Genomic DNA, 11,529 nt, shown 5'->3' on the forward strand with positions numbered 1-11,529 from the left:
CTCAATGAAGGCCGAGGAGCCAGCAGGTTTTTATCCAGGCAAAACACAGGCTGATTTCTGAAATATGCACATTAACTAATGTTGGCAGTGACTGGAACAAAACAAAATCTCAATATTCCTGCTGAGAGCCGCTGTGTGTGTTTGAGAGTGTAGGTAAAGTGTCAGCTTGGTAACAGTTGTCCCTTATCAGGTTGCATTCCTGTTGCATATCATCATCATTATTGACTCTTCTGGAGATGCCTTGTCTACAGTTACTCTGAGTATGATTAGTTCTACAGTCACCAACAGCGAAATGGACAAGAAAGGTGTTTTAAAGGGTCGGGAATAACAGATCTGTGTCATTTGATGACTCAGGGACTCAAAAAGGGGTAAATTCATGGCACTGGGTGAAGATGAGGATTAAAGAAAGTGAAAGGGATATGAACTCTTGGATACAATGCACATAACTGGAAAGTAGATTAGTTGATGGCAAGGCAGGGGATGATTCATAAAAAAGTTTAAAATAGTGACGTAAGGATTAGAGGGGCTCATGGAGTGGGTGGGGGGGCATCAGTTGGGATGATGCTCCATTCTTACCCTCGTCCCATGGGGTGGGCTGGGATGTCAACAAGGTCCAGCACCAGCTGACAAGCTTGCACTCCAGCCCAACAACACATTAGCATCTCTTCTAGTGCGCCCAGCCCCCTATTAGCCCTTCACATCCAGCCATCCAGCTTTAAAGCGTTGGGGACTTGGGGATTGCCTTTTTAGGAGACACCTGATCACAGCTGAACTCACCGCCGCCCAACACAAAGAAGCTGTGGCTGATAACGTGATGCTTTTGTGTGTGTGTGTGTTAGTATGCGTGTCCACCCTTGATATTGAGTGCGAGGTGAGGAACTAGAAGAGAGCCCCGAGGGTGGGAAGGTGGTCGAGCTATTATGTAGAAGAGACAGAGGTCTGTGGTTCCACATCGAGTGGATATCTTACTTGTGAGAGCTGGAGAGGCTGTTTGAACTTCCTCAGGATGTTTTGGGGCAAGACAGTTTGTACTGTTTTCACTGTTCTATGACCATGAGTCTGCTCAGTTGGTGAAGAAGACTTTCGGCTGAAAGGAGTTCGATTGGCATTTGTTTGTGCTAGGAGCCATCTAAAGCCCAAGAGAAGTGCGACGGCTTCATTCAAGAGAAGATCGTGATTTCGTGATTAGCTGGGTGAGCCAACGTGAGCAGAGCCCAGTGTCATGGAGAAATTCAAGGCAGCCATGGTTCTGGGTGCTGCTGGTGATGCCTTGGGTTACAGAAAGGGCCGCTGGGAAGGCTTCACCTCAGGCAAGAAGATCCAGGAGGAACTAGCCTCTCTGGGGGGACTGGGAGCTCTAAAACTGGACCCTGATAACTGGCCCCTGAGTGATGCAACGCTGATGCACATGACCACAGCAGAAGCACTTATCACAGGTACGTTTAGGATTGGTCTCATGAAGAATGTCAAAGAGGATTTATGAAATGACATTTAGAAAGTAAAAGCACAAACTAAGTTGCTTCTTTCTTCTGTTTTAAAATGTTGTGTCAAAATTTCACATATCTTATTTCTACATATACAACTACACATAAAACAAAAACCTCTTTCTTTTTTTTATCTGTTCAGTAATTTATAAACATGCCCTTATATGTCCCTAAAATATAGACACACAGGTATTTAATCATTCTACATTTGGAAGGACCAGAATAGCTTCATCTATACAGTCAATGGAAGCTGCTAATCACTTCCTGGCAGACAAAACCTGAATGACAAAACCCACTGAGATACTCATAATCCACCCTTGCAACTCGGATATCAAAGACAAAATCTGAGTAGAAACCTTAATGTGAATTCCCACAGCCACAAGCCGTGTCATGCCATCAACAATGGCCAAGAGTTGCCAGGACAGAAGAGTCTAAAATAGACTACTTTGGAAAACCTGAGCTATCCTTTACTGAACAAAGGCAGGTCAGACTCCTCCATAATCTGCCGGTATCATGTTTGGGTGCAGTTGCAGCTCAAAGCCAATGACAGTGGTCCCAAGTAATGGCGATGACATCTTTTGAGATTAGGAAGCCCTATTTAGCCACACTGATGCATGCCTGCAAACACACACACCAGCCAGACAAAAACGTATGGAGTGGAATGAATGGTGTTAATTTAAACACCATATTCAACACTGACATGGCTCTGTCAATCTTCTTTACCAGCACACAGAAGTGTTACAGCAGAAACAAAAACAAATGGACTCCTCTGTTAACAGGCATTTTCTAATGGTTCAATTATTAGTCACCTGAAGCAAAAATTAAAAACTTAAATTAAACCACAAACACACTATTTTCTCAACTACCTCTTTACACGCATTCATTGACAACTTTAGGTCTGTCCTGCCTCACCCTCTGTGTAACATAATCTGAACCACAGTCCAGTCTAGATTGGCAAAGTTCCTGTCTTTCATCAAAGTCCTAGACCACTAACTTGGGTGATGCCTCTTTGTCAACTGTCTCTCACACACACACACACACACACACACACACACACATAAACAAATTCTAGCAGGATGGCTGGGGGCCTGCTCGTGGATCCCAGTTGACCTCATGGTGTGTAGAAGTGACTCCACTCGCCCCGCAAGCATGCTGGCCCTAATCTATGGTGTGGCAGACTGAGGCTAAACTTAGCCCTCCACAGCAACACTCATCTTGCCTTGCATGCCAGTCATGAATGACTCTCAGTCACTGTGTGTGTGTGTGTGTATGTGTATGTGTGTCCAGATTACTGGTGTCTGGAGGACCTATACCGGGAGCTGGTGCGTTTGTATGTTGAAGCCATGGTGTCTCTCCAGGGCAGAGCCCCTGATCCTGCCACAGTGGAGGGCTGTGTTCACCTCAAACCTCACAACTTCCTGCTTGCCTGGCATACACCCTTCAATGAAAAAGGTCACTGGAGATTTTATATATTTTTACAAAGTTTGTGAGTCCAACATAACTGCAGTATATGAAATGTGTGCACATGCATTTATGTCCAGGGTCTGGGTTTGGGGCAGCTGCCAAGGCCATGTGTGTGGGTATGAGATACTGGCAGCCTGAGAGACTAGACAACCTGGTGGAAGTCAGCATTGAGATCGGCAGAATGACACACAACCATCCCACAGGTGACTCCCTAACCTATTCTAACAAATCTAGCAACTTTAGGTTGATTATTGTTTTGCTGATAAACTTTTGACTTCAAGATCATTGATTTAAAACTTAGCTGTTGGGTGAGTTTGAGATGTCAGTGGACAGAATTGGCGTAGTGACTTGTGGTGTCACTCACTTTGCTTCAGGCTTCCTCGGCTCCCTGACAACAGCACTGTTTGCGTCCTTTGCGATCCAGGGGAAACCTCTTGTGGCTTGGGGCCGCGAGCTCATGAAGGTCATCCCTCGCGCTGAGGAGTACTGCAAGAAGACCATACGACACATGGCGGGTTAGACTATGTTACTGTCTGTGTTAATTTACATGAAGTACATTATCTTGCTGCTTGGTTGATTAACCCGAGTCAATTAAAGCTTCTATGTAAAACACATACAAATAGTAATATCAATAGGTGTATGCACGTGTGTCTGAGGGAGCATGACTATCAGCTAATTCTGTGTGTGATTTTGTATTCCTGTGCAGAGTATCAGGAAAACTGGTTCTATTTTGAGGCCAAGTGGCAGTTTTACCTTGAGGAGAGAGAGATAGACAAGGAAGGACAGAACAAACCTTTGTTCACTGATCGCTATGATGCTGAAGAGACAGACAAGGTAAGTCCTGCTTTCCTGACTCACCAAACAAAAAAAAAACAAATGTAAGTCCACCTTCATATTTTCATTCAAACAGTGCACTTCTCTCCTGTCTTGCTTCCTTGTCCATACAGATGTACAAACGCTGGAGTTCAGAGGGCTGTGCTGGCCGCAGAGGTCACGATGCCCCCATGATAGCCTACGATGCCCTTCTGGCTGCAGGGAGTGACTGGACTGAACTGTGTAAACGAGCCATGTTCCATGGAGGTGAGAACTATGCCATTTTGCACCATTTTGCATTTTGAAAGATGTTTCAAAAGACAAACTTCACACATGCCATGCTCACTGTTGACTTCTGTGAAAACACTGTGTTGTTTTAGGTGAGAGTGAAGCCACAGGCCTTATCGCAGGTTGTTTCTATGGCCTAATGCACGGCCTGAGCCAGGTACCCCCGGGCCTACACCAGGATTTGGACAAAAGAGAGCGCCTAGAGGAGCTGGGAGAGGCACTGTACAAGGCAGCATCTGCAGAGAAATGCATAGACAAGTAATCCTGACCTTCACTGGCCTGAACCCTACTGGCTATCAGCGGAACTGCACATGACTCTAAAACTGCTTCTCGCTGTCCCACACTACCCTCTAGTCCTGTCTCAGTTGGCTAAGAAGCTTCCTTTTCTCTTCTCACCTATCTTGCCCTCTTCTCCTTGATTTTGCTGTCCACTATCCACAGATCTGACACGAGCGCTTTCTGCTAGATTATTTCTCTGTTCCAACATCTGGAATCAGTTTATGGCAGGGGATATGACTTTAAGGCCAATGCTCCAATGTCTCCCGGAAAACAAAACTCTTTTGCCTTTATACAATTTAGTTAACTAAGAGGATAATTTCCTTCTCTGACATTTTCCTTCTCCAAAGCTAACCTGTATTAACATTAAGCTCAAAGTTATTTTTTTATCGTGGAATAATTCCTTAAAATCTGCATAAAATTTTGTGCAAATATCATCTACTGTGGGTAGTAGCCTAATTGATTTAAAAGTCTCAACAGGAGGCTCAGCATACCTGATTTCCTGCTATTGCCTCATAAATGAATAGTTTTCGATTTGGATTCAACCTATCCTTCGTATCAGTGCATGTGAAATTTGGTTGAAATTATGAAATGATTTTAACTTTTATGCATAACATTAGAATAGTAATTATATTTTCTCATACTCTTTATTATATTATTTGCACTGGGATGCTCTACAGGTACAGTGTAACATTGTGAAAGCACCATTACATGGTGAATATTAATATGATATGACAATTAAAATGGACTATATATCATGCATGAAGTGCCTCTCATGAAGTGTCTCTTTATCTTAACCGCATCATTTATTTTGATGGAGAGCGTCTTAATTTTTGACCGGATTTCTTCGTCTTGTTGCACAACTGTCTCTACAATCCCTTGAACTAATCACCTGTAACAAGTTCACGCTGCTAGAACACCTCACTTCAAGTACCATACTTTGCTGCATGGTTGGGATGACTTCTGGTTTATCCAATTCAAGTAGAAGTACTGTTTATTGACTCAAAGATCACAGGGGTGGAAGAATAATAGGTAAAAGTTAAAACTGTTTCTTTGGAGATTACTCCAAGTTACAGTGACATATGGTCACAGTGAAAGGTCAAATTCACTATGCTCCAAAAACTAATCCCTGTCCAGTTCAGTGATGTTCATTTCTCAGAGACTGACTTATATGGGTTAAAAGAGATAGCCAACCTTAATTGAATATTCCCCCATTTAACAGGTGTAACAGGTGGGTTTAAGCAAGAGTTACCCCCAAATTCTTGTTCATGATGGTGCTATCAATTTCAGAAAAAGAAACTTGGCTGCAGATGGCTACAGGGATTAAGTTTTGCATGTCCTCTTCTCCGTAGACCAGATTCTTGGAACACCAGTATCGGCCCTGATTCCAGTATGTTGAGGAAGTTGGTTAGAGATCGTAACTGCCGTCCAGTGCTCCGAGGGATTCTCGAGAGTCTCCTGCATTACCTAACACAGCATCTGCCCAAGTGGTCAACGGGAAACAGAATCCTGGAGAAGCCAGGGTCTGGTATTGGAGCAGAAAGAAACACAAGAAACATAGATTGTCCTGATCAGAGAACTGAAACTTCAATGAAGCAGACTCAACTTCAGACAAGTTGCACTATGGTTCAGCTCCCTGAGGAGCATCAAATGACACAGGGAAAAACTGCTGAGACTAGTTCCAAGATTCTTGAAAAATGCTGGTTGGATCCACAAAAAGACAGATTGCCGTGCAAGTATGGAGAAAATCATAGTGCAGAAGATTTAATTCCCCGGCGCCTTACCACATTCCAGCTCCTCCAATCTAAGTTTTTAAGGTCCACGCCCAAACCTCCCGTCACTCACCAAAGGCAGGTAGGAACTCTATCCTTTGGCAGAGGTGTGGCAGGTAAGGTGAACCACAGCCAAAACAGTGAGCACGACATGCACAAGAAGGACCGAGCTAAAAGAGAACAAGGACTGAAGAGAGGAGGCAGTGTGAAGGATATGGTGGCCAAGTTTGCCATGGCTGAACAGAAAGAAAGGGGCCTGAATATGAAGAAGAAGAAACAGCCAATCAAACCGAAACTCATTGGGAGAGGGATCTTCTTGTCTTCCTTGATGGAGAAGTTTGAGACCATGGCCAATGTATGCAAGGGAAGTGACTTGAAATGTTCACATAAAAGGTCCCCTGGAGGAGTCAAGGTGACAAATAGTATAAAAGAGAAGGTAGCTTGTCATGAAAGAGACCAAACAATCCACAAACAAAACCAACACAAACAGATGAAAAGTAAATCTGTTGGTCAGCAATTGAAAAGAAATCAAATTACAAATGCACAGGAACAAAGACCAGAGCAGGCAGTAGACGTTTTGACAAAAGTAAACTCAAACCTGGAAGAAAAAGATAATTTGAAGGTGGAGCAAATGGGGGAAATGGGGGAAATGGGGCACCAGACTTCAGGTGAAAAGGTTGACAGTCATTGTTCATTAAAACATATGAATGGCCAAGCTAACAATAACAATGTTATGGGTTGGAGGTCAGGGGAATATGATGAAATTCAAACCTTAGTTGATGAAAGGTTAAAATATGGATGTCTAGAGCTGCTCTGTTTAACTTCTGTCACAGAGTGGTCACCACCAGAGCCATACAGGCTTTTTCCTCAGGTAGAGGTCCCATTGAACTGGCACATGGCAACCATAATGACCTGTTCTACTGTGTGGTCCACATGTGTAGATTCCTCTCCTAAACAATATCTGCAAGAAACCAAACCTGAGATTTCACAAAAGATACTAAATGTGAATAAAGACAGACCTCATGGAGCTCCACAATACTCTCACAGCGACTCATCTGTAGGTGAACCCTCCACTACAGTAACTAAAGATACTGTAAAACCCCAAATAGAGGGACTTTCTTCAGAAACAGGTCATGACTCCACGGAGAACAGAGCAGTGGAAGACTCAACAGTGACTATTCAAAGAAGGTTGCCCAAGTACGTCATCCCACGCGTTTATAGTCAACAAGGTCCTGATCAGACTAACTCCTCCTCTCAATCAGCACCAGAACGAGATACTATAGCGCCTTCGGTTGCAATTCCTCCATCACAATCTATGATGGCACAGATGACAATGACAATGGAAACCTTTCAAGATAATGATACATGCCCTCCTAATGACATCGCCCGTCATATAACAACAAAAAAGAAACCAACAGAGGCTAAACCACAAGAAAACGACAAGGATTGCAGGGAGGAAAAAGAAGATGTAACACAAGTGGACATAAAAGATACTAATATGCAACAAAGTTTTAGACTTTCTGAAGTCACTGCCAATAAGGCTGCATTTGAAGACAGTGAGACATTTTCTTTAACATTACCTGATATTAAACCTGAAAGAGACAAGCCAAAACAGAAGCAAAAGTATACAACAATCAACTATGGGGATCCATCAGTCAAACAAATATATAAACCCAAAATCATACGTTTTACTGACACCTTCACGTTTTAGGTTGGTTGGTGCCAATGGACGGACGCCAATGCACACTCTCAGATCTAGAGTCAGTGTTTGCTAGTCAAGCACTGTTTCCTTTCACATATACTGTACAAGGAATTTAAATCAAGATTTAGGTTACTCTCAGTGTACCTTTATACATCAGCAGACACAGTTGTAGAAAAAAAAAAAAACATGGTGGAAGCAACAAATAACACTGGTGTTTTTCCTTAAAGGTTGCAGCAAATGAGCACATGTGATCATCTACAAGCTAGTACAAAACTATGACTAACCCTTATCTTGTGTATTTGTCACAACATTGTTGCTGCAAAAATATTTTTCATTTGAATAGGCTTGTAATAAATGCCATTCAGCGTATTTGCATAGATAGTAACACTGATAACCTCCAAATGACCTACAACAGTTGGCTGGCCAAGAGCTTGTCATGGTTGAATTGCTGCAAACCGTACTGCCAACATAATTAGTGTTTTTTTCTGTACAAAAACCAGCATGCACAAATGAATCATCATCTTTTCTACTTGCAAGACTTAAAAGGGTTTAACACTGTAATCATAGTAGGCTACCAGAAATGGGGGATAAACAAGTAGTGCACAAACATTCACACTGCATTCACATGGCTGTGCAACAGAAGACTAGTTGGACTTAAAACAGCTTTTCATTTTGAAGCTGTAATACAATTTAATTCAGTAAGAATTTATGTTAATTCAATTGTTATTTGTCTGTTGCACACTGCTCAAGTTTGACTGTATACCTTATATCTCTAAATAATTTACATGCAAAGGAATCTTTAATGCAAGATTCCTTTTCTTTTTTCTTTTCTTTCCCTGTGACTATTGAGATACAACACAGTATTTTATTTGCATGAATGTAGCTTGTACATTTAAAAAAAAAAAAATAGATTAATCCAAACTATATTAGCACATGCACATGCTGCGTGATTTAATCATTATTGGAACAGTGCAATATGGTCATTTTAGTAGATTTGCTAACCATGTATTGAACTCCATTGTACTGTATAAGAACAACTTTAATATGATTTTCTTTACAAACTAACAATAAATCACTTTGTGGAGAACTGGCCAAATGGTCATAATGGTTGCAAAGTTGTTTACCAAGAAGGAAAAGGGTTTTGTTCATGATCTTCAATCCCCCACATGAATAAAGACATTCTTACACACTAGATGGACTAATTGGAGTTGATCTTTGAGATGACCTTTTGTATTTGTGGAACAGTGCCGAGAACACACTTAAACAGAATTGTAGTGTGTCTAAAAAGCATGTAGGGGCAACTGCTGAAAACAGTTGAATGGTCACACTGCAGTGCCAAACATGTCAGAGGCTGGAGGTTCATCCAATTTACTGTTCCAACCCTGCCTGCCAGCAGGATTACATCACTACAGAAATATGAGTCTTAATTTCGACTTAGTCTGGTATTTTCACAAGAGGATAAAACCTCAAGGCCTATGATCCATCATCTGTCTATCCCGAGGCTTATTCTGATGACAAGTATGGTGTTGTTATTGAGTGTCTATGTGTGTATGTAGGGCAGAAACGTATAAATCAAATTTTAAGTAATTTTATTTAGGCTGGGCTAAGCATGACTTTCTACAAATGTAGTGAATTTCTGTATAGTCACTTCTTTATACACACACCCACACCATTAATTATATTGGAGATTTGTGGTGATTACAGTTGGCTCTTTATGTCACTATAATCATTGTATTTTTTTAATTTACAACTAAAAGATGTAGTTATTTCTGACAGCAAACAAATCCAAAAAGGGCCACATCAAACAATACGTGAAACAGTTTCTCAGCTTGATTAATTGAGGTGTCCTTTACTTAGCCTCTTTTGAGTACAACTTACACTAATCACTTTTCTATCCCTAGGCCTACATGATTTTCCCTTTTCCAACTTTTTTAAAATAAGAAACTACTACAAGAAAGAGTCATCAGGAACAGCCTTAGTGTGAGTTTTGCAACAGTTCTGCCTTAAGCTGGATGACAGCATTGGGAGTATCTGCAGCTCTGCTCCAGATTTTCTCATTAGCTCATAATCAAATTGAAATCTGGTGACTTCATTTTGATGCTCACCACCTTTTCCAGTAAGACCAAGGTTTTTTCATTCTTACTTGTGCAAGACTTTTAAGTCATTTTAAATATACACGGTACACATATATGTTTTAATAATATTAGTTCAATGAAAAAAAAAATCATTAATTCATCATATGTTTCCCTAAAGATGTGAAACAGTGCAGATGCTGGGACAGAAAGAGCTAAAATAAACTGTGGAATTTGAGGGCCACATTTTTGAGTACATGCATTTATTTTCAAAAACCCTTGGCCTCATTTGCTATTATTATGATTATTTAGTATTATTGTTTCTCTCTGTTAAATGTGCAAACTTCCAATGATTTTCAAGGACAAAAACACCCATGCAGCAAATGTATTGAATCCAGGTATATTGTTATGGACCAGGAGAGGCTCGGGTTAACAGATGCCTGTATTTACCTGTGCTACGTGACTGTGCTGAAGAGGGCGCGGCTACTTACCATTTTTGCTGCCTTCACGTGTTATCGGACATTCTACACCGTTAAGTGCAAATGGGGGACTCTAGGTTATGATGAGGGAGTTGCCAATGGCAGCTACATTGCAGGCTGTATCTGTGTAAACAGTTGACATTAATGTGTGCATATGTTATATACCAAAAGAATACTAAATATTTTTACAAAATGTTCTGAAACGCCTATTTTTTCTCACTGTTGCAGTTGCTTAGTGCCAAACAGGGATTGTTTTGTATTCTCATATACAGTCAATATACGAATAAGTTATGAATATGTATATCACTGAACATTAAAACTAGATGTTGTAAAATTAATCATTACTCAAAGTCCTTTATTTCCTCTGCTGTTGGCCTCTCAGTTTTTAATGCATTTATGCACAGTTTCATTACTTTTTGTATTTTTTTAGATTGTTAGATATGTTAATGTTATAGTTACATGTTGACGTTATTTATTAATGTATTTATTGCCAGTTTCACATACAGTATTTGAATGTATCTAGTTTTGTGTGTGTTCTGGTTAGAGAGCTGCATACAATTACTTTTGAGGTATAAATATAGTAGAATTGAAGTGAACTTAATTATAAACAGTTCACAGTGAAATGGTAGATATTCTAAGGCTAAGGCTAAGGCTAAGATAACTTGTTAGACTCAGGGTAAAGTAAGGTTATAGATAGGTTTTACCAACTTTAATACTTTATAGTTCCTGTTCAGATTTATTGTCATTTCCACATATATGCATGTAAACATACAGGGAAACAGGGGAAGTGTCATTCCTCATGGACCACAGAGTGAGCATTCTTACATCAAGCAGCAACAACTTGGCATGTTCGTAGATGGCTCATTTTACGATTTACTGTTTTATTGCTCATTACTGTAAAGATATGACTGGTGGCTTCAATACAATTTTAAAGTGACGCGTAGGTCATTGCAGTCCACGCAGTGCCTGTAAGTCTACGGTATTGTCTGTAGAGAGGGCTTGAGTTGAGTTGTGTTATAATGGGAATGGATATTGGGGGTTATCCTGAGTTATTTAAAATCATTTCAGGTCCACTTTTTTCTATCCAAGGCCTCGTGAATGCATCATAAGTCACATTTTGCCATTCCATGAGAGCTCTAAAGTAGGATGTTACGGGACTTATTTGAACACATCATTAGG

At 40.8% G+C, this 11,529-nt stretch overlaps 1 protein-coding gene across 2 annotated transcripts; it reads left to right on the forward strand.

Moving 5' to 3' along the window:
* Nucleotides 1–101: 101 nt before the first annotated feature.
* Nucleotides 102–10,646, forward strand: adprhl1 (ADP-ribosylhydrolase like 1). 2 transcript variants are annotated; one of them, XM_087178769.1, is made up of 8 exons: nt 102–1,436; nt 2,772–2,936; nt 3,026–3,151; nt 3,323–3,463; nt 3,655–3,782; nt 3,896–4,028; nt 4,142–4,307; nt 5,678–10,646. In XM_087178769.1, exons 1-8 carry the CDS (start codon nt 1,223–1,225, stop codon nt 7,806–7,808), a joined length of 3,204 nt encoding a protein of 1,067 aa, XP_087034895.1. In that variant the 5' UTR covers nt 102–1,222; the 3' UTR covers nt 7,809–10,646. The 2 variants fall into 2 exon arrangements, with proteins under 2 accessions (XP_087034895.1, XP_023280115.1); XM_023424347.2 differs by lacking the exon at nt 5,678–10,646 and having other exon boundaries at nt 4,142–5,085.
* Nucleotides 10,647–11,529: the final 883 nt, after the last annotated feature.

Source organism: Seriola lalandi, unplaced genomic scaffold, assembly GCF_002814215.2.
Source record: "Seriola lalandi dorsalis isolate HSWRI2012SDOR001 ecotype SW California unplaced genomic scaffold, Sedor1 jcf7180002054735, whole genome shotgun sequence".
Classification (NCBI taxonomy): Eukaryota; Metazoa; Chordata; class Actinopteri; order Carangiformes; family Carangidae; genus Seriola; species Seriola lalandi.